Source organism: Siphateles boraxobius, unplaced genomic scaffold (genome assembly GCF_051911475.1).
Source record: "Siphateles boraxobius isolate OS27281-9 unplaced genomic scaffold, OSU_SipBor_1 26, whole genome shotgun sequence".
NCBI classification, from domain to species: domain Eukaryota; kingdom Metazoa; phylum Chordata; class Actinopteri; order Cypriniformes; family Leuciscidae; genus Siphateles; species Siphateles boraxobius.
Window position 1 is genome coordinate 8786768 of NW_027508876.1, and position 24529 is coordinate 8811296.

Genomic DNA, 24529 nt, shown 5'->3' on the forward strand with positions numbered 1-24529 from the left:
AACAACAACATAATTACTATTTCCTTTATCCACAGCCAGGGTTTCCCAATCAAGTTTCCGAACCATGAAGAATTATCTTCAGTCATCAGGTGTAATTTTGCTGAAAGATCAAGATTGTCTTGTTGGATTTTGTTCAAGTTCTCTGTTGGATCCATTAACCTGGTGCAGCACTCGGGTCCGATGATGGTGCAGGCTCCTCCTTGTGTTGAATCCAAGGGCACTCTGTTTTGTAAGATCATTATCTTGTGCGAAGCTAGAGTGTCTGTCATGTTACTGGTACGACAATCTTGATCATGTTGAAGGATGAATGAAGGTTTCGTATGTGAGTCTGCGTTGTGAATTATTTTTTTTTTCGTGATAGTTGGTTCGGCAGTGGGTCTAGTCGTTTTCTTGAGGTTTTCTTGTGGCTTCATACGCACATGACGAGGTCGGTGCGTATGGGTCCCAGACAGTCATCAAGTGGTGTCTGCACAGAATAAGAAAGAAAACAAAAGACAGGAGAGCAGTATTTGTTCACACACTAGGGTTGTAAACTTTTCCGATTCTGCTGGACAGTAGAGCAGTATTTGTTCAAACACTATGGTTGTTAACTTTTTCTGAGTCTGCTATTGTTGTTCCATCTTTCCCTATTTCTTAATTCCTTTGACACCTAAGGAACAGTGAGGTAAGGATGGACTAGGATAGGGCCTATGAGGGAATCTTCACCGCAGAGTTTGACCCCCGAAGCCTGTTGCATTCGGTTCTTCTCTGGGCTCCTCACTGGTCCCGTGTCCTAACCTATCCCTGTAGGTGGGGGAACAACTTTACAGTGTGACATTAGTCCAGGTTTTTCCTTCCCTGACACAACAATGCAGCTGCTGCAATCAACATCACCTAATGTGGTCCATGCCACATAGGAATTACTTTCAATTACTTGAGATGAACCGTCAACAAATTCTGAATTCTCTATGGGAGTTTCTTTTACTTCCCTCGAAGGTGTGTATGTAAGCGTAACACAATCATGAGTCATTTCTCCTTCATCCCCTAACACAAATTCAGTCATTGTAGACATCATACATGAGGATGGGTTCTTGACTGGTGCACGCTTAACCAATTTCCCCAATAGGAGGAGGTGACAGAAGTTTCTTTTGTTTCATTCATCAGTGTGGAGACTGCATGAAGCCATTTTACATTTACAGTCTGACCTAACATCATTACTGATGAAGGGCCTGTGCTGCAGCATAACATTTAAGGCTGTGAGTCTACTTAACTTGGTGTTCCCCAAAGGAAGGGTGAGACCGTCACTTTCCTTTTGTTCTATTAAACAAAAATAAGTCTTTCATCTTTGTTGTAAGTTACTGGGGAAATTAAGCACTCACAGCCCAAATGGTTAACACATCAACAAGCTGCCCAACGAGCTTAATGACGAGGGGACGGGCTGCTTCAGAGTAGCAAGCAGACTGAGTAGGAGCTGAGTAACATTGTTAACTTGTTTAAAGTTCTTTTTGTTTTTCCTAAACTCTTTTCCCCAATGTCCATGTTTACCACAGTAATAACAACTGCTGCCCTCTCTCTTAGGACATTTGCGTTTCTGTTGATTCTCTGTGTTGACCTTAAAGAATGCTGCTGCAATTTTTACTCTTGCCTTGACATCAGAGTCTCTTTCCCAAATAGCTAACCTGTCCAAGTTGTTTTGCAGGGTTCTAGCGGACCATGTGACTTCTAAGAAAGGCAATGCTTTTCTATGCTCTGACAACAGACCATCAAACCATGTGCGAACTAGGGGACCATTATCTTCTAGCACCTTCTCTGAAGTGTCAGCTATACCACTGTATGCTGCTGCTGACTGACAAAATATTTGAGTGTACTCACTAACATTCTCATCTTTCTTCTGTACACAACTAGTGATCTTTGACCAGTCCATGTTTGGTCCAACAATGTTCTTTAATGCTTTCAGAACTCCCTCTCTCAATTCATCTTTTCTGGCATGTTGTAGTTCAGAAGTAACAGCAGACTCAAATCTGTTGAATTCAGATTCAGTTAGAATTTGTGACATCATCTATGTGACTTCTGCCAACGACATGTCGTAAAGACGCATTTTACTGATCAATGCCCTTCTAAATTCAGAAAAAAATCTGTGTGTACTGAAGGTAAGCTTTGGGATAGTCTTTCTATGTCTCTAGGTCCGAGTGCTTTGGCAACAGTTTGGTTTTGGACAACAGAAGAGTTGGGAGGAACACTTTCAGTTCCCTCAATTCCCTGAGATCTTCTTGTGACACATACCTTTACTGAATCTACAGGCTATCAGTTACTGGTGGGATGTCTACATCTGTTTCAAAGAATGCTTGTAAGTCAGGATAAATCTCATATGATTGTTGGTCTTCTGAGTCACATTTGGTTGAGGCCTTGTTATGGCCCACCTTAGTGTGCAATTGTTTGTTCTGTTCTTTTAATTTAGCTATACACCTAGATTGTTCTTGTGCAATGGATAAGCTAAATTTCATGTGACAGAAAATAATGCCTTTTATGTTTCTCTTCCTGATACATGCACCCAACACCTTCTTGCATTCTTCAATAGACCATACTTTTTCTGGGTGAATACCAAATTTCTTTCTCAAATCCAATCTGACTGACTCAGTCACTATGGAGTCCATCTGCTCCCCTAACAATGACATGAACTCACTGTCTGTCCATAAAAGAGTACCAAGACCACCTTTTTCTGTTGTGGGGATTAGTCTAGCATTCCTTCTAAACATTGTTGTGAGTTTTCTTTGTTGCCAGCACAAACAGACACTAAAACTCCTCTGATCCACAGAGGGTACACTTGTTAACAAAGATTACTGTTGTTAATGCTAACCTTCTCTGCCTAAAGCAAAGGATACAAAAATTATTAGCAATTTATGCTAAAATCTTCCCTGCCTGAAAAAAACTTTTGCCACTTCCCTGGCAAAGCAGAGGATAAAACATTTTTAAAATGTACGTTAATCTTCCCTGCCTGAAAACAGAGGGTACAATATATTAGCACTTGATGCTAATCTTCCCTAACTTTATAGAGGATAAAACACTTCCCTGGCAAAGCAGAGGGTAAACAGTATTATCATGTACGTTAATCTTCCCTGCCTGGAAAACAGAGGATACATTTCATCTCTAAAAGCAACTTTAGAGGATAACTTTAGTTAACCAAACCCTACAGCTGTCTGTTAACTTCTTCTTTGATGGCGCAGAGGAATAACAGATTTTTTTTACTGGTTTTTCAACGGTTCTATGAATGGAGTGAAACTCACCAAATTTTTGTTGTATAGAAAGATTCCGCCTGGAAATCTTGGTTCAGCTTGAAGTTTTCAATCTGGAGGAAGCTGGAAAGATACAGTCTGGCAATCTTTGTTTAGCTGGATGTTTCAAAATTCAGTCTGGAGACTTAGTCAGCTTTGTTGAGATCTTTGAGCTTTGAAGTTTCAAAAGTTCATTCTTTGTTGAGTTTCAGTTTCTTCATCCGGGTCACAGGGCACCATCTGTTGTAAACCTTGTTCTTCTTAAGTGTAGGAGACGTAGAAGCGAAAAACCAGGAGACGTTGGGATTGAATCTTTTAAGCAGGATTGTTTATTTGCTGTCGTCTGCTTCGTCCCAAATCTTACCCAAGTCTAACTAACGAGTCTAAAAACACAGTGTTTTATCCCTCCAAAGGGGGAGGGATTTACATAAAAGGGGGGAGGCAATCTGAACAAAGCATGTAAATGTGAAGTACAGGAATCAGCACTTTACCGGAAGTTCCACAGCCCTGATCCCGTCAGCATGACAGGGTGATTCAAATGTAAATATCCTAATCCAATCAGCCAGACTCTTCACCGACTGGGACAGTGGCTCCGAGAGCCATTAGAACACAAGGTGAGAGTTTCAGTAATCTGCCCGACTGCATCACCCACCTTAATGGCCAGGAAGTGCATACAGACAAAAGCTAATGTCCGACACCTGAATTGCTTGACTTACAATAGAGAGATCAGGACTGGAAATGAATCTCTTACTGATAATTCTGATATCATCATTTATACTTAAAATGCTAAATTCAGTTTACTAAACTTTCTCATTGTATATACTATTGTATTGGAACCTAAAAACATTTAATAAATTCGTAACACTACACCTGCAGGAGCAGGGCTAGAGGATGGAAGGCATAAAGGTGCCGACTCTGCCATTTCAGAGCCAGTGTGTCTATTTCCTTCGAGAAATACATTCGGCTGTGAGAGTTCTCTTTTGTTCCAAACAGGTCTACATCCGCCTGCCCGGAGGTGCGCCATATCGCTTTGACTGCCCGGTGGTGGAGTCTCCATTCGCGTTGTCATGTTGTCCAAGCGGACCAGGACATGATGACTGAGTTCTGGCTGGAACTCCTTGAAGGCCAGAGTTGTCGCCATAATTTCCAGGCGGTTTATGTGCCAGTTCGATATAGGGGTTTGTCCATGAGCCGAAGGCTATCCTGCTGTCGCTCAGGGCGCCCCAGCCTGTCTAGGAGGCGTCTTTCACGACTATTTTCCTCCTGGCAACTGAACCCAGTAGATCCCCGTTTTGGTAAAAGCGGGACGATTTTCAAAGGACCAGGGCTCTGACACAGCCGTGTGATCTTGAGAATATGTCGGCCTGTGCGCCACACATGGGGTGGGACAAGGACTTTCAAACAAAGGTGGAGGTGCATGTTGAGCAATCCTAGCGGATTAATAACCAAGGAAGCTGCCACCATGAGGCCTAGGAGCTTATGAAACCTCTTGAGGGGGTGGAAGAACCACACTTTGAATGAGGCCGCCATGCTCCTGATCTTAAAGACGCGCTCCCAAGAAAGCCAAGCCTTCATTTGGGCTGAGGAATTGGGCAGCGAGCTCTTGCCAAAGTGGACCCTAAAACCCAAGTCTTGCAGGTGACTGAGGAACAGGAATCTGTGGGTGCATAACTCCAGTTCTGATTGGCAAGGCAAGGCAAGTTTATTTATATAGCACATTTCATACACAGTGGTAATTCAAAGTGCTTTACATAGGAGAAATTGAAATAATCAAAAGAAATCAGAATAATTAAAACAGTTTTGAATAAAAAAATAAATAAAATACAGTACAAACAGTCAGACGAACAGTGGTACAGTGCTCATTCAGTAAATGCACAGCTAAACAGATGTGTTTTGAGTCTGGATTTGAATGTGACAACTGTAGGAGCACATCTGATCTCTTATGGAAGCTGGTTCCAGCTACGGCTGGCATAGTAGCTAAAAGCAGACTCACCATGCTTTACTTAGAGTGAACCCTTGGAATTTCAAGCTGATGTGATCCTAATGATCAGAGTGATCTGTTGGTTTTATATTCAGTGAGCATATCTGCAATGTATTGAGGTCCTAGGCCATTTAGTGATTTCTATACCAGTAATAATACTTTAAAATCAATCCTATATATAACTGGCAGCCAGTGTAAAGACCTGAGGATTGGTGTGATATGTTCATATTTTCTGGTTCTGCTCAGAATCCTAGCAGCAGCATTCTGTATGAGCTGCAACTGTCTTATGGTCTTTTTGGGAAGGCCAGTGAGGAGTCCATTACAATAATCCACCCTGCTGGTGATGAAAGCATGCGCAAGTTTCTCTAAGTCTTGACTGGAAACAAAGCATGTAATTCTTGCAATATTTTTTCAGGTGATAGTATTCTGATTTAGTTATTGCTTTGACATGGCTACTGAAACTAAGGTCTGACCCTAGAGACACACCAAGATTACTGACTGGATTTTTAGTTGACCCCTAGAGTGAAGGTATGCATTCACCTTGAGAACTTCATTTTTGTTTCCAAATGAAATTACTTCAGTTTTGTCTTTGTTTAACTGAAGAAAGTTTTGGCACATCCAACTGTTTACTTCATCAATGCAATGGCACAGGGAGTCAATGGGGCTGTAGTTGTTAGGCTAAGTAGAGCTGTGTGTCGTCTGCATAGCTGTGGCAAGCGATTTGGTTCTTTCTCATTATTTGGCTCATTGGGAGCATGTACAGGTTGAATAGGAGTGGCGCAAGAATTGAGCCTTGAGGGACTCAGTCATGTTCGCATGTCATGGATGTCCATTCAGACTTATGGTCTCCTATACTCACATAAAAACCTCTTCCTCCTAAGTATGACCTGAACCATTTTAGGACTATCCCAGAAAGCCCCACCCAGTTTTCCAGCCTGTCAAGAAGTATGTTGTGATCAACAGTGTCAAATGCAGCACAAAGGTCGAGTAGTACCAGTACTGATAATTTGCCTGTATCAGTTTTTAAGCGAATATCGTTTATTATCTTTATGAGTGCTGTCTCTGTGCTGTGATGCGATCGGAAGCGGAACAGATTGAAAATTGTCAAAGTATCCATTTGAGCTTGAGAATTTGTTCAGCTGATTGAAGACAACTTTTTCAATGATCTTGCTTATGAAAGGAAGATTTGAGATTGGTCTATAGTTGTTTAATATGGTCTTATCCAGATTGTTCTTTTTCAGGAGGGGCTTGACAGCTGCATTTTTCAGGGAGTTTGGAAAAATGCATTTACCACTTCTAGGAGATCTGCTTCTAAGCTGTTTAACACATTTTTGAAGAAAGATGTTGGAAGTGCGTCAAGGGCGCAGGTTGATGTTTTAAGGTGCTGTACGGTATATTCCAAAATTTTGCCATCAATTTCTTCGAAATCAGACATAGTAACGACTTTCTGAGGTTGTGGTCGGATCTGTCTGACCCCAGCGCAACTCAAGGATGTGCTGATCACCTTTCTGATATTGTTGATTTTCTCAGAGAAGGAAGCAAACTCACTGCACTTGCTGTCTGAGAGCATTTCACTGGGAATCTGGCGTGGGGGGTTTGTCAGTCTCTCTACAGTAGCAACAAGAGTGTGTGTGTTGTTTAAGTTGCCATTTATAATATTTGAGAAGAAAGTCTGTCTAGCTTTGCCTAGTTCAAAGATATAGCCTTCATAAATAGTGCACTAGTGTTCTCATTTAAGCATCTCTTCTTGACAGACAGATCTAGCTTCAATGGCAGGAGAGATCAATATATCAAAGAAGATACAGAAATGATCAGACAGTGCTACATCCTTAATACAGGCATGTGATTGGCTAAGGACAAAAAAGCAGGAAAATATACTGACTTTAGGCGGCATCTATCTAGGTGAAACGAACAATGGTGTAATGATTCAGTTCGACTCCCAAGACAAGACGATGCTAACCCGGACTGGCCAATAGGAACGTTCCAATAGGAAAAAAAGAACGTGGCCCCGCCCATGACACAATTTTCACAGTGAAAGCAAAATCCTGACACGAGAGCAAAAAATTTCATCGTGAACAAAGAAAGGCGTTTTGAGAGAAACACTTTTTTTTTTTGAGAAAATGTTTTCACACTGATAGCAAAAAATATATATTTGAGATTTTTTTTCAAAGTATTTTGAGAGAGATTTTTTTCTTAGAAATAATTTTAAGAATTTCAAATTTATATTTTCTTATGTTTATGAGAAAATACTTTCTCTCAAAACTTTTTTAGTCACAAATATTATTATTTTTTGCTATTGGTATGAAAACTTTTTCTCTCAAATATTCTTTTTTCTCTCATGAAATGCCTTTTTGCTATCAGTGTGATAACTTTTTCTCTCAAACTTTTTTTCTCTCTCAGATCATTTATTTTCTCGCATGTAATAAAGACACAATTCTAGCTCCATACACAACCAGCCAGTGTTCAAAACTATCTGCTTGCCTTAGCTTGATTCAAAACGGTTAGCTTGTAATAATTCCAGTGGTACTGGTGGATTTCCGCGGGAAACTCAAGCATGTCTTTGCTTCATTATGTCACATCTGTACACATAAAGAAGGTGTCTCAGCTAGTAGGCTATGTTGCGTACGTGAGGATGTTGGAGGTGCAGATTTATAGCCTTTCCTCACAGCACTTGATATAATTAAACGTATTAATTTGATGGCGTATCCAGAAAGGTTCACCAGTGACAACTGGAGATTCACCCATTGTAAAATGCGAAAGACTTTGGACTTCGGATTGGCTTCAGAAAAAAAGAGACTTCAACCAGACCCATGCGAAAACAAGGATAACTGCGGGCATTAAATATAGTCATGCAATGCTGATGTTGTTAACATGAACAATTTGAGAACAAAGTATAATTTGCACAGTTTGACGTAAGCGGTCATTAGATTTAATCAGCGCGATTTACTGCTATGCTTTTCTTCCCTTAGTTGGTCAGAACAAAAGTGGATGTTACTTACTTGTTCAGATGACATTTTCTGGTGAAAATTCTTATGTTGGTCATACTTCCAAAAAGTAGAATCTGTGATTCTGAATGACAGTATACACACCGGCGTGGTGACTGACAGCCGCACATTCTCCTCAAAACATTGGATTCATGTGCCGAGGCACAACTCACAAAAAGTTGATACTTCCGTGAATAACTGCAATTGCAGATTTCGAATAGAGATGGCGACAAAGAGGAAAAACTACGGACTGCAGCTTTATATTTATTATGTAATTGGCATGATACATTTACCTCACTATTAATAAATTGTTACATTTTGATTTATTCTGACTTACTCTGAAATGATTAACTTTAGTAGATTATGTTAAATCCATAACACCACAAATCTATGCTCAGGTTAGTAACAAAACTGCATCTTAGGTGGAGCATTGGGGCACTCCGAGTGATGTTTTAGAGCTCTGATTAAAACATTGGCATTAGTCAATGTTTACTTAGTTTGCACAGGCTAATAATGGGATTTCCATTTTTCTGGCCCATACCACATCCCAATCAGGCTTGATTGTTACTTCTTTTTCCCAGGAATAAATGGCTGGTATATAGGAGTACTGTTGAAAGAGAAGAGTTATAGGATGTGGAAGGATATTAGTAGCCCAGGGAACACAATATGCCTTTAGGGCTGATCTCAGTCCTAAATATAAGAAAAAGGAAAATACCGTTAAGGAGAATTCTGTACTAAAGTCTTGAAATTATTTGAGACCCTCCTCACAAAAAAAAAAAAGAATTCAAAGTATGAATACCACAATCAGACCAGGCTTTATAGACAAAGGGCTTGTTCCGGACTTTTGCAAACACTTATTATCTCATAAAGGTGTTGTCTTTGTATATAAAATAGGACCTTCCATAATTTTCTCAACCTTTTTCCATAATTCAAAGGAACTTCCAACGATTGGTCCATATTTTTAGAGTTTTTTTTAGAGTTTTTAGAAATACTCGAAAAGGGTAAATCTTGTGAGCGATCAGTCAAGGTGATATTATCTTCTAGATCTCGCCAAGGAACAAAAATTGGGGTTGACCCAGGTTAAGTGTTCTTATTTGAAATGCTAAATGATATGATTTAAAGTCCGGAAGTGACAGACCCCCATCAAGTTTCCTGGGTTGCATTGTCTTAAGCTGGATTCTGGGTTTTTATTCCATATGAATCTAGAAATAGCCACATTGAGTTTTTTGAAGAAACATTCAAGTGGTGGTAATGGGAACATAGAAAATAAGAAATTGGTCAATGTAATACGACCATCCACATCACCCTTAGAAAAATGTATGGAAAAGGGAAGGGCTACCACTACCAGTTACTACATCGAGAGCCATAAATCAGTCATAATAACGCATGACATATTAGATATGTAACAAGAAAGCTTAGACTTACAAGAGTAATTCGTGGCATCTGGAACATTAAAGGAACAAAATAAAAAAGAACCGAATGAGAAGGCAGCTAAAGCAGAGAACATGGACAAATTCTCCTGCCTGCCTGTATAATAACTTTGTCTGGATACGTGGCCAATATAACAGTCAATCACTCTAAGGATCGACTCAGCATACAGGTTCACCGATGTAATGCTAAATTATTTATCAGTGCCGAGTAGAGGAGCTCCTGACTCAAGCGCCCATCTCTGTCAGTAAGTCACGTTATCTCCAAACTGCTATTTTTTTTTAATCGGGTCCCAGAGTGGATAAATCTAAAAGCGACACCCATGCGTTTTCGTGTGCACAGCCAAAGCCAGCCAATCGTATATTTAGTGAAGTGATGATGTTATCACCCCACGTGTCGACCGTAGTCAGACACCACTGCGTCACGTAACAGCAACAACAACTGCGGACTACATGCTTGTGTTCATGCTGCAGAAGCTACTGAACCTCTTTTATTTCTTTATTTATTATTTACATGAATGTATTTTTATTTTATTTCTTTATTCTGCTTCTTATTTTATTTAGTTAAATGTTCTTTCTTATGCTATGATGCTTGTCTGTTGTCTGATTAAGACATTTCATATTTTGTACAAGGCCATTTATATTGTTCAATAAAGTTCTTGGTTTAAAAAAAAAAAGGTAGAAGAAGCTACTGAGCCCATTATTGAATACAGCACACAAGGTTTATGCACATTCTCCAAGTCTTTTTCTCAGTTTTTAGTGCATCTCTGTGGTAGAATTACAGCGCGCCACATACTGGTCTGGTATACTACATCGATTTGAGTCGGTTCTAGTGGTTTTGTGTGTACGCAGATATTTCTTGAGATGGCGCTGTATTTACAGAATTTTTTTTAGAATAAAAAAAAAAAAAAAGATCGGATCGGAAAAGCTCTGGCTTGGATGTGGATGTGGCCTAAGTGTATGTGGGAAACCACGGCATGATCATACAAAGTTACCATTACCAATAATATATTCTAGAATGAACAAGTAGAGCCACGGCCGCCGTGACTGACGAGTTTTTGATTTTGAGATTGAAATACCCGGCCGGTGCGAGACTCAAAGTGTTATAGGAATCTGAATGAACGAGTGTAAATTCATTAAAGAGTTCATTAGAATAATCAAATGCATAGCTAAACTATTATATAAAATGACCAATAATCAATTGGCATTCTAACATAATTTCGAGGTTGTGATAAAATGGAGTCTTTTGCTACTTAAAAACTACTTTGCCATACTGAAAAGACCGAACTCGCAGTTATCCTTCACCCGCTCTATTGGAAACCATTGTTGGGCTGATTGGGCTTACACTGTCGCTCCTCAAACTCAAAATGGCTTACAGCACGACTTAAATAGGCGGGCTGAAAAGTAATTTGTCTGTGCAGGTGCACAGATGTGAACCCATCAGGCTTCAGTATTCGGAGAAAAACTAGGTTTCCCCCATAAGTGTCAGAGAAACTGACGCAATGCTCATTCTGGTTATATGCGGGAACTGAGGTTACGCTAGCAACCGGAGCGTTTCCTTTTTATGGGTTTCTGAGTGTATAGGCCAACAGCATATTTAAGAGATTTGGGGGGGCTGTAATTACACCATCCTGAAATGAGTCTACTGAGCCTATTATTGAATACAGAGGATAGTGTACAGGAATACATCAGGATAGTGTAGTTGACACTGTGAGAAGGTATACTCTCAATCTGAGGTGAAACTGGTTTGTAAAAAAAGTTTCCTTTGCATGGGTTTCTGAATGAATAGACAAAAACAGGGTATATATGAATTATTATTATTATTATTTGGTGGGGGGGGGGGGGGGGCTTGACCGCAGTTATTCGAAGCAAGAGGGAGCATCGGCTCATTTGCATTTAAAAAACACATGAAAACAGCGTGTTTTAGCACCGAACTAGGGGCTTTTGAAACATCCTTTAATAAATTATCTGTGGGTTATTTTGAGCTGAAACTTCACAAATTCTGGGGACACCTGAGATTTATATTACATATTTTTAAAAAGGGGCATAATAGGTCCCCTTTCAGCAAAATAGCCAAAATGGGGGTTCACATACACAGCAATTTGCTACATGAAAGGAATATTGTTTACCATTCCAAATTATCTTTATACGCAGGGTTATTAATAAAAAAAAATTAGGGAAAGCTGTGTCAGGAATTATATTGTGCTTGGGTTTGATATGCAGTGATTATCATTCACCTTGTTCATGATATGATGTATTGTGCATCGCTGCAATTTATACACAAAAGATCAATCACCACACATGAAGTGACTAAATCAAACTGAGATCTTACCTGGCAGGTATCTGGACTGGCGCAGGTAATGTTGTCTGGCTGAAGAGGTGATATGGTGACTAGGGTCTGGCTGGTTCAGTCTGCTGGTGTTCGGTAACTTGGTTACAGTGCTAAATGTGTAAAGGGGTTTCTGGTCCTTGGGCCTGCAAAGTTTTTCATAGCATAAAAGAAGGAAAGAGTGAAATCTGAAATGGAATAATTGAAATGGAAAGTGAAATAGAGAAACATAAAAGCCCTGTTCTCAAACCTAGTCAGCAGCCATTATACTAGATATTATTTGTAGGTTTCATAGGCACATTTTTAGGTCAGTAGACAGCAAGGCTGCGTACTAGGCTTTAGAATAGTGTGCTCATTGAAATGTGCTATAGATGAAATCAGTGTAAATACTGCTAATGTTAATCTTTGAATATAGCGATCATACTGTGGAGTAGTTTTCTCCTCCTCAAGGCCTTTGCTGGGTTTTTTAGAGAGGGAAGCTGCGGTATCAGAACAGTCAGATTCATCCCAGCTGTCTGATGGTTTCATGTTTGACTGTCCCCACCTTCTACGACCGTTCTTCAGTCCAATCAAACTGTTCTCACCCCCGACCACCTCATGTTAGGAAAACAAAGCATAATTTTGCTGATGTTCACATGGGTATTCAAATACAATAGAGAACTAGAACAGGAAATCTTTAAGAGTTTCATTATATATATATTAGTGCTGTGCGTTAAACGCGTTATTAACGGCGTTAACGCAAACACATTTTAACGGCGTCAATTTTTTTATCGCGAGATTAACGCTCTTTTTGGTCTAGCAAACTTTGTATTTTTTTCACATGCTGTTGCAACAACTAGTAACGTTAGAAAAACTACAACATCACACCGGATAGCTAGACGGGAAACAAAACAACAGGCACGCCGCACGTACTTGTTTGGGCTTGCGCGCCGGCCAAAGAGTAGTAGGCTACCGTTACGTTTTGAGTGGATGGCGCGAGCGCGAGACGCCGATCTAGAGACGTGCACTCTCAACGCAATAGAGTGCGGCGCGGGACTAGATTTGATGGCCGAGTGCGAGGGCGGGCTCGAGTGGTAATGCACTCACTCTGTGTGCGGATACGGGAGAATAAAACGATTCGCGGGACTCCCGCAAACTAGAAATATCTATGAATAAAACATAAAAACTAATACATTTTTATTCATATGTTGCAGAAAAGCAACAAGAATAACTAAAACAAAATAGAAACGATTTACAGGCCAGAGTTTCTTTTTATAACATGTTTGCAGCGCTGAGGGATGTAGCCAATCACAGACATATGTGTTGATTTCTTGAACGCAATGGCCAATCAGAAGCATTTAAAATAGACTCCCCTCACCACTCAAAACAGACTTTTTGTTCAGTGCTGAATTCTGTATGCTGGCAAATCCTCAAATTATAACAAACAAACTGTATATATTATGAAAGATGCATTGTGCAGTCAGGTTCATTGATAATAACAGATGTGTGAGATTGCGATGAACTGATGTCAGCTTTTTAGGAAAAAAAAACGTTTTTTTTTTTTTTTCAAGCTCATAATTACAGTTTATGTGTCGGCCGGGCTCGGACACAATGCGCAGTTGCGCACGGGCTCGGGTCGGGCTTGATTTTTTGGGCCCGATCTAAGCTCTACAATGGATGACTTCAGACAGAAGCACATGGATACCACAGCTAAGAACAAACTTACTGCTGATCCACTTTTCCATGTTGATAAGAGCATTAAAATTAGAAAAAATAATGAGACAAATAGAAATCAAGGGACATTTAGAATAGATAAAAATGTGCGATTAATCGCGAGTTAACTATGGCATTAATGCGATTAATCGCGATTAAATATTTTAATCGTTTGACAGCACTAATATATATTTTTTTTTTTTCTTCAAGAGAGGCAGAAATGGCTAGTGGACTTGTACCTCAACATACCAACATTTTGGGTCATTTTCTTTTTTATGCCTATGTACTGCAACTGTGACATTACTCCAGAAAACAATTTCACACATTATAGAGGTGCATGGATTAGGGATGCTAACCGATGACCGTGTGACCGATTGTTGACCGTCTCATCTCTAAGTTAGGCTATTAGACAGTGGACTAAGCGCTACTACAGTTAGCCATCTCATTCCAAGATATTTTAGTGTGAAGTGAACAAATCCCTCACACTAAATTTTTCATAACTCGCATGTTTGTACTTAATAAACCAATAAAAACATTTGGCGCGAGGTCACAGCGTTTGGGTTCGCGCGCTCACAAGGTTTGCGAAAAGCAAAGGCTACAGGCTAAAACACTGGAGGTTAGAGCCAGGGCAGACGACAGGATGAAGCGTGCAAAGAAACGTAGTGTGTGGGACCATTTCACCAAAAAGAATGACACAGTAAGTTGCAACTTGTGTGATACAGTGCTTAAATACAGTAGTAATACTGTAGAAATACATTACATCTACATTTCAGTGGTAACAGATAAGGTGAGGATGATCATCATCTTTCTTTATTATTGTTAGCACTACCTCAAACTAAAGCGGCGTCTCTTCAGAGCTGTCATTTTCTTAAATGAGCCGCGGCAATGTTTCAAATGAGCTTCTAACGCTAGACTAACGCCTTTATTTCCAACGCGATCACCTTGTAACTTACCCAAACCATTTCAAAACTAAGGAGCCATTTGTCCTCTGATTACATACAAGCTCCTCGGCGCCGCGTTTGCGGGACTCATGTTTTGCGCTGTAGGGAATTTAAAAAAAGTGACGTGAGTGGAAGCGCAGCGCCGGGGCAGTATGTGTGTGTGTGTGTGTGTGTGAGCGGGAGGCAGATAGAGATGCGACAGAGTTGGGAAATTGCAGGCCCGACTCAAAATGGCTGTTATTTCAAATAGCGTGGCATATTTTAAACTAATCGGTTAACCGGTTTCAACCGGCTAAAATGAGGCTCGGTGGTCGGTCAAGAAATTTTTTAGTTTTCGCCATCCCTAGCATGGATCTCTGTTTCTGTATATGTATTAATATGTAGCCATTGTTCATTGGCGAAGTATTTTGGCACATAGTTGCGCGACAAATCAATCACTCCTTTACTACTGGCTGCCAGCACATTCATTCACTGAGCTCGCGGCTGCTGCAACTTGCGCTCTCTTCACGACTCAACCTCCACGGACAGTTTTTAATGTTTCATCAGACAATAATTACTCAAGATTTTGCTTTAGTATAATTTTCGGGACAATCAGGGCCGCATACGGGATTCGGGACAACAGCTTAGATTTCGGGACTGTCCTGAATTTTTCGGGACTTCTGGTCACCCTAGTTCTACGCGAAATGCAAGCACTGTGATTGGTCTGCTAGAACCCCTCCCTCGGGTTACACATGCTCCCTCTGCATGTGTAATTGCATGTGAACACGGACAACGACACAGAAGTATAATGAAAACCAACGCATAGCCTACAGTTTAGAGGCTCCGGCGTAGGTCCGATGCAGAAAGTATAAATCAGCCTTTAGTGATATGGCTACACTACAGATCAATAATTTGGCATAAGCTTTTTTTTTTATGTTTTTGAAAGTCTCTTCTGCTCACCAATGCAGCATTTATTTGATTAAAATTACTAAATATTTCACAATCTAGTCATTTTAATATTTTTTTTGCAATTTATTCCTGTGAAATCCTTCAGAAATCATTATAATAGGATTACATGTTTAATAAAAACATTTAAAAAACTTATCAAACTAAATTTGAGTATGAGTTGCCTATTTTCAACATTTATTTATGATGTTGTTTATTTGCCACATTGATTTTAAATTGTTTTGATTAAAGACTGTGAGGGCACTTAATTTAAAAAAAAGTGCAGATACATAATTTATAATAAATACTGCAATATTCCATAAAAAAAATAAGGATTGCCAATTTTGATTTCATGGTGACTTTAAATTTGATATGGAGGTGTTGTACCTTTTGTGTGTATGAAGTGAGAGGGTCTGTCTGAGAGAGAGACTGAGGCAGAGGAATCTGCTGCAGGGGCTGATGGGAGTTTCTACTTTGGCCTTTAGTCTGTGATGGCAGCACTGTTTCTGAGACACACTGCAGCTCTGATCTGGGTTCACTGGGCAGGACGGTCTTTATCTGAGCCTTCCGTACATCAGGGGTCATGGGACGGGGACCCAAAACTTGTCCCACTTGGAAGTAGGGGTATCTGAGTGCCTGAAATTATATTTAGAAACAATTACTAACACAAACAAAGATTTAAAAATGATGCTTGTTCCTGTCTAAAATGAACTGAATTAAAATAATCATCTTTTCAAGACCGTTTGTGTTAGGTTTGGTTTGATGAACCACCCCCTTCCTCCATTGCTCACAAGTCTCTTTACATATTTATATACATTACATAGTATTACAAGGGTCTAAACAGTGACACTTTTATTTCAGATGTACAAACCACCGTTAATACTAATGGCATCTGGTTTGATTTGATTTGGCATTTTAGATGCAAAGAATGTGAGACGCCTGCTGTGGAAAGAAGCATTATACTATTATTAGTAGACAATCAAGTAATACTTCTACACCATTAACCCTTTAACCCCACACTGGTGTGATCAGTCTAGGCTAGTCCCTGGAGCGTACGATCACACCAGTGTGATTAGAACATTCAATGCATCACGTGATCAACTGCTAAATTAAAATGTACTTTCTTGCTTTGGCTGGAGCTGATTTAGAGACGGACCTGCTCAGAGCTTGCATGTCATACATCACAACTATTCACTGTTTTCAACCATGTTTACAGATCCGATTCTCTGAACTGTGGCGTAAACTAACATGGTGGCAGAATAAAAGCGATACATCTGTCATCAGGGCTTGACAATAAGGACTTGCCCGATGGCCCGGGGCAAGTGTGAAAGACACTCGTGCCAGTTGACGGAAGTGTCACTTGCCCGATCGGGCCAGTGCTGTATCTTCACGGAAGTTGATAATTTGCGTGTTTTTAAACCTCGCCTATTTCAACATCCAAGCGCACGTAGACGCTAAACTACCGGGTGTCTCTCAGATTGGTACTCGCGCGATGTGTGATAAATTTTTATGTGCGCAGCAACACACATTCAAAGCGCACATCCAGAGTGCCGAATACCTCTCCCTGAGCTTAAACTTAAACAATAATTCTGATTTAATATACTTATTGCTAAAATATTTTTTGTTGAACAATAAATGTGCCATATATAGAATTTTAAACCTACAAGTAAGTGTATTTTAATGATAGCAGTAACTGTAAAGTGAATATTGTAATGGGGTAGAACTAATCAAATGTAGGTTAATTAGTTTGTGCTTTTTTGCGCGTGCAAATTCATTATTTCAAATGCGGCCGGCGCGCTCTTTTTCCCAAGCGCGCCTCTGTTCATGGTTGCATAGCAACGACAGACGCCACGGGAGAGCAAGCGCTTGTGGAAAGGAGTAAGAGGTACGAACTGTGCTCTCCATGAAGACGAGGAAGTATCACCTACTGCTCATAGTCCTGATAGTTAACGTTAAATCATATTTAATTTTTCAGATGAGTCTACTAAACTTGTTGGTGTCCTTCAGAAATCATTCTAATATGATATGTGATGCTCTTTTCTTTTTTTTCCAAAGATTCTTTGATTAATAAAAAGTTAAAAAGAACATCATGTAATAATATTTCACAATATTAGGCTACCGTTTTTTTCTGTTTTTTTTTTTTTTAATTAAATAAATGCAGGCTAGATGAGCATAAGACTTCTTGCAAAAACAAAAAATACCCCCACAATCATTCAATTACCAAAGAGCCTTAGAGATCTTCTATGAAAAGCCCAGAAAAATTAAGTGCTCACAGATTGGGTGTGGCCTTTCCCATTAACATAAAATTTTCAATAAATTGTAAATAATCTTTTTCTGGGTTGTGCGGTTTCATTTTTCCCCTAAACAATTTCTACCAAGCTGAAAATGAACACAAAAGAAAAACATGAATAATCCTGTCTAAAATTATAAAATTAAGGTTTCTGTTTGTGACTGCAGTTCAAGGTACGTGCTGCAATAATCATGCCTTGAATCAGTTGATAGTATGTCATATTTGTTTTTCTTAAAATGTCCATTTCTATCCACAAAACTTGCCAGAAGTCATGGTTTAAGGATTTAAAAAAAAAAAAAAACTCTTCCAGGGTGCATGCCCCCGGACCCCACCACGCGCGGCTTGGTAACAACCTCGGGCACGTAACAGCACCGCTGCTGGAAAAAATTCTAGGGGAAACACTGCAATTTGTAATTTGTTCTTATTTTAATACTGACTGTCTTTAACAATATTTAAAATGTATGAGTTAGGCTAGTAATTTTTGGTTTCATAACCTTATTTATTAAAGTTAAATGGATCAAAAACAACTAAAACAATAAATAAGCCCATTTTATTTTATTTTATTTATTTATTACTTTTTTTGTGTTGGGCCCAGTGAAAATTTTGGCAGGGCAAGTTAAAATTTCAACAACTGTACAGTAGAAAAAATCCTTAGCGTTGAGCCCTGGTCATACATCGCTATTGTGGCTGTGGTGTGTCACGTAACAAGCCTGACAAGCACGCCATGGAAATAATAAGGTGATGAGTTCTAAAATAATGGTTGCCTTAAACTCATGCTGGGGGGTCAGCAAGAATATTTGAAACTTACATGTGAAAGGATTAATAGTGGTTGACTGCGAGTTCTGAAACTTTTGTCAGATTACATACCAAACTGCAATCTTTCCTGGAGTCCGCATGAACACATACGCATGTACCTTTGCAGCAGAGGGTCTTTTCTTTGGGTCCCAGTGGAGGAAGTCTCTCATGAGGTCTAAAGCCTCATTGGTGGCGTTTGGGATCAGAGTTTTTAGTGGTGTAGGAACACACTGGGGAAAGCGGAAGTTCATCGCAGCAGCTAGCTGATAACCCTCCGGCCAGTCTGACTGCAGGGGAAAAAAAATCAATGTTTATACATCAAGCACTCATCAAGCACTCTTTACCTATTTACCCATGAAACTAAATATTTGAATGGAGATTAATTAAATACAACACATCTGATCACAGACTAAACTGATCACAGACAACAAATCATTATTAAATTCGCATTTAGCTCAACCTCATATGAAGCATGCCTGGAGGTCAGTCGCTACAGGCCCAAAATCTTATGCCACCAGTTAATTTTTCACAGACCAGAGTATGTGAGCGGGGTGGAGTGGCAACAATTTACCCTCTGCGCTCTAAGCATTCAATAACCACTCTGCTCCAGTTCCACTCCGGGTACACCATTTCCCACTCCACGCTCACTGAATCAGAAACAACATTCCGTTTCCATTCCCTGAGGAAATTTGCGGCTAAAGTATTTAAGTATGCTTTGTAATCTCACAAAAGTTCTGTTCATATCATGCATGAAGCTTATTAGATGGTTATCAGCATTAAAAGTTAAATATCATTGCTGCTTTATGCAGTGCAAATTTTCTGTGCAAAGATGAAAATAACAGTACGTTTACATCAGTTATTTTATCTACGGTTCACTACATTTCTTACAGATTTCTGCTCATTCTAAATAGTATACAGATAAAGTAGAACTGTAAGATTACATTTGTTTGAATGCATTAGTGAGAGAGCAATTGAGTGTGTAAATAAGTGCTACCTGTTTAAAATGTGCTTTCACCCGATCATATTTAGTATCCCATCTAGAAGGTACAAACAAATTCCTTGAGAACTATAACTATAACTATTCAGATTCTTTCTGATTTGAGTGATCCATCTGTATCAAGCTAGCTAAATGTGTTTAACGTGTGAATTCTTGCTAAAAATGCAGTTACATTACGGGCCGTTGTACGGGCAAAAATTGTACTCGTGATGGAGTGGTAGTGGAGTGCTCTCGCAGCGAGTGAAAGCCACGACACTCCGACTTTAAAAAACTCCTCACTCAAAATCACGCTGCTCTGCTCCCACTCCACCCCGCTCACATACTCTTATTCTCCTACCAAAATATAGGCTATAAATGACCAGAGGACTCAACTCTCAATTAATTAATTAATGGCCCAACCAACTCAAAGTCAGCAACTACCTTGCTTGAAATTATCATTCAGTCACTGGGGCTGACTCTCATGATCGTGACCAATTAGCTTTTTCTCATACAGAAAAACTGGCAAATCACTGTCCTCAAAATCAAGTTGTTTCAAGTCAACTTAAGCTGCTGTGACATGCTCTAAATGCCCAAATAAAGTTGGTTCATCTTCACATGTGATCATACCTTCTTTACTGTACCAAGGACCTGGCAGATCTTGAAGATCTCATCCACCTCACTGTTGCCAGGAAACAGAGGTCGTAGCGTGTAGAGTTCAGCCATAATGCAGCCTACTGCCCAGATGTCTATGGGTGAACTATACACTGGTGACCTCAACAGCACCTCTGGAGCTCGATACCTGAACACGAACACATAAGAGAGAGCTTTGAAATGCTCACATTTCAGCCAGTAGAGGAAACTGCTGCAAGTTGCACATGCTCATAGAGTTGGGGTACTCGAACTCGGACTCGAGTCCGGACTGGAGTCCAATTTTGAATGAACTCGGACTTGTCACGCACTTGGATGAATTTGTACTCGGACTTGACACGGACTCGGACATTTTAGACTCGGAAAAATGTCCGAGTCCAGTCGAGTCCGGGCACTAGAGGACACAATATTATTCAAAAAACGAAACCAAACTACTTGTGTTGTTTACGCGTTGAGCATTAGCCAATCACAGATATGTATATTAAGCGCATGAACACAGTGGCAAATCAGAGGCATTTTAGAGTCAACATGCGGAGATTTCGCTTAAAATGTATGTTCAGAATCAGTACAAGCTTTATCCTTTCGCAAATCCCCTCATAAACAAATTCTTGACGCGATATAAATGAGAGATTCACTGTGCAGTGTGGACACTTCAGTGTTTATGACGAGAGTTTTAGGGAGAGTGCAGAACGCGGTAAGTGATGGGCTTAAAGGGAGCGCTATCGACAATCTAAATAATAGTTTTGTTTTTCGTGCTTCTAGAGAACCAGTGGTTACGTTCACACTGTAAATTATAAAGAGTGATAAATGCATTTAAATGTGGGAGTGAATCCGCTAAATTTTAGTCCTGTGAGTCTTGAAATTGCGATGATTGACATAGTAACCATAGCAACATGAGAATGTGAGAACCATAGCAACATTTTGGTGTCTAATAATTTAATGATTTTTGTAACATTTACACTTTAGTCATAAGTTTACATACACCTTTCAAAATCTCCAAAATTGAATTTTTATTTATCATAAAAACATTGTTTCTATTTAGTACTGCACTGAAAAAGCTTTTTCACATAACAGATGTTTAATAGCCTAGTCCACAAGACAAAATACAAACACAAAATACAGGACAAATTACTTGATTGTAAATATCATTACCTGACACACAATATTACAATCAAGTAATTTATCTTGTATTTTGTGTTTGTATCCACAACTGTTTTTTTTTTGTTTTCTTGTTTTTTTTGTTTTTTTGTAATGGTTGTTCATGAGGAAAAATCCTCCTGCTCCTGCACATTCTTTGCTTTACCAGCATCTTCTGCATATTTGACTCCTAACTAGCAGTGACTATGATTGTGAGATCCATCTTTTCGCACTGGTGACAACTTAGGGACTCAAACAAAACTATCACAAACCCTGCAAACACTTAGTGATGCTCAAGAAGTCCATTAAGGATGAAACTGGATGAAAATTGTTCTTATTTTGTTGAAAAATTATATTAATTTAGTCCTGCCCTTCAGAGGCTAAAAAATATATTAGCATGTAAAACAAAATAAGTAATCTTTAAACATCACCATTTGCTCAAAAGTTTACCCCTGGCTCTTAATGCATCGTGTTGCATTTTTGAGCATTACCTTGCAGATTCTGAAAGATGTACAATAGGTAAACGTATGACTTTGTCTATACATTGCAATCATGTTGTAAGGTTTAAAATATTAATTTAAGAGCTCAGTGTTGAGACCTTTCGCCGGAATTTGATTGACAGGCGATCTGACCAATCATAATGCAGATACCGCCATTTTTGTCCGACAAACATACCAAATCAGTTATTAGATTAAAGTCAGTGGACTTGAACTTGAAAAATGGTGTGTATTGATATCTTTTTGCAGTTCTGATTTTCATTCATGTTTAATTTTAACTGAGCTGAGATTATCAGTTCATGTGCTGCTTGAACTGAGGCCTACACATTAAAGCACCACAAAACAGGATTTATTGTTTGAATTTCATAATAATTATAAAAATGTAAAAGATGAGACTTTATTTCATCCCAAAAGTAGGCTGCTCTGTCTTGTATGTTGGCGCATATTCACTGTCCTCTTTGCTCCACAATATATTTTTCACTGTGTGAGAACATTTGGAGTGAGAGTGGAACGGCTTGTCGGATGTAGCAACAGTAACTAAGAGGGGCGGGTCTTTGTGAAAGGTCAATTTCAAATCATTTAAATCTTTGTGGACTCGGCTGGACTCGACTCGGACTTGGATGTTAAGGACTCGGACTCAAGTCCGTCTCGGCCCTCTTTGGACTCGACTTGGACTCGATTGTTAAGGACTTGGACTTGACTTGGACTCGACAAAGGTGGACTCGGACCCAACACTCAGTTTCACTTTAAGGAATTTTGATAGAACTTTTAAGCTCTCTCTTTTATCTCTAGGTTGTTGGTTGAAAGTGAATTGCAGATACCATCACTGCCATTAGCAGGCATAATTTATAACAATAGATAGGAAATAAAGTATGACTGAATTGAAAAACTGAATCTTTAAAATATATAACTAATATTATTGGTGGTAACACTTTACAATAAGTTTCATTAGTTAACATTAGTTCATGTATTAACTAACATGAACTAACAATCAGCAATACATTTGTTACAGTATTGATTAATCTTTGTTAATGCTAGTTAATAAAAATACAGCCGTTCAATGGTTGTTCATCTTAGTTCACAGTGTATTAACTGATGTTAACAAATACAACCTTTAATTTTAATAATGTATACGTAAATGTTGAAATTAATTTAACTAAGATTAATAAATGCTGTAGAAGTATTGTTAATTCTTAGTTAATTGTTCATTAACTTAATAACTAAGGTAGGTAAACAATTCTAACTAATGAACCTTATTGTAAAGTGTTACTAATAATATTAGTTATATATTTTAAAGATTCAGTCATACTTTATTTCATATCTATGGTTATAAAAGTATCGTTGTTGCTGAAGTATCAAGGCTATCCTTTACTTAAAAATTATCTATATTTTAGCATTTAGTTTTGTAGTAAAACAATTTAACTAATTTCATATAATTTTTATCCCACTTTTGACTTTTGCTTGAAACACATAATATACCTGACAGTTAGAGGAATTAGTACCTGCTTCCCGGACAATGTTAGGAAGATTATTCCAAAGTGTTGGTGCTAAATAGGAATTTTTACGAATAATTACACGAATAATAATTACGAAGTTTTTTTGTCCAATAATTAGAATCTCTGTTTTTTCAGAATTAAGTAGTAGGAAATTGCTCATCCAGTTTTTTTTTATATCTGCTCTGGATTCCGTTAATTTTGTGAATTGGTAAGTTTCTTCAGGAACTGAAGAAATATAGAGCTGAGTATCATCAGCATAACAGTGAAAACTAATGCCATGCTTCCTAATGATATCTCCTCAGGGTAGCATGTTCAGAGTGAACAGCAACGGTCCTTGTACTGAGCCTTGTGGTACACCATACTGGACTTTTGATCGATAAGACATCTCTTCATTTAATGCTACAAACTGATAACGGTCAGATAAGTATGATTTAAAAGAATGTTGTGGTCGATAGTGTCAAATGCAGCACTAAGTACATCAGCACATCGAGTAACAGTAATAGAGAGATACAACCATGATCGGATGATAAGAGCAAATCATTTGTGACTCTAATGAGAGCTGTTTCAGTACTATGGTACGGTTTAAATCCTGATTGAAAATCCTCGCAGATATCATTTCTTTCTAAAAAGGCACATAGTTGTGAAGATACTGCCTTTTCTAGTACCTTTGACATAAAAGGTAGATTCGAGATCGGCCTGTAATTGACTAATTCTGTAGGATGCGTTTTTTTAACAAGTGGTTTAATCATAGCCAGCTTAAAAGTTGTTGGTACGTATCCTAATGACAAAGATTTATTAATGATATTAAGAAGAGGATCTATGACCTCTGGAAGCATCTCTTTCTGTAGCTTAGTCAGTATAGGGTCTAACATACATGTTGTCGATTTAGATGATTTAACGAGTTTAGAAAATTCTTCCTCTCCCATAGCAATGAATTAATCGAATTTTTCGTCAGGTAGACTACAATGCACTGGCTGATGCAATACTGTAGTAGACGGTTGCATAGTAATAATTTCCTCCCTGATATTATCAATCTTGTAAGTAAAGAAGTTCATAAAGTCATTACTGCTGTGCTGCTTGGAAACGTCTGGGGTTGAAGCTTTATTTTTCGTTAGTTTAGCCACTGTTTCAAATAAATACATAGGGTTTTGTTCATTTTCT

The 24529-nt window shown here is 38.9% G+C and overlaps 1 protein-coding gene across 22 annotated transcripts in view; it reads right to left on the reverse strand.

The window, feature by feature from the left end:
- The window catches only part of mak (male germ cell-associated kinase), a 51880-nt gene that overhangs the window by 7640 nt on the left and 19711 nt on the right, over positions 1 to 24529 (reverse strand). For all 22 annotated transcript variants that reach the window (XM_077244308.1, XM_077244299.1, XM_077244302.1 and 19 more), the window contains 5 exons: positions 20218 to 20389; positions 18734 to 18901; positions 15917 to 16165; positions 12397 to 12566; positions 11976 to 12118 (listed from right to left, as the gene is read on the reverse strand). In XM_077244308.1, coding sequence (XP_077100423.1) covers positions 11976 to 12118; positions 12397 to 12566; positions 15917 to 16165; positions 18734 to 18901; positions 20218 to 20389 — 902 coding nt within the window. The remainder of the gene's footprint in view (positions 1 to 11975; positions 12119 to 12396; positions 12567 to 15916; positions 16166 to 18733; positions 18902 to 20217; positions 20390 to 24529) is intronic.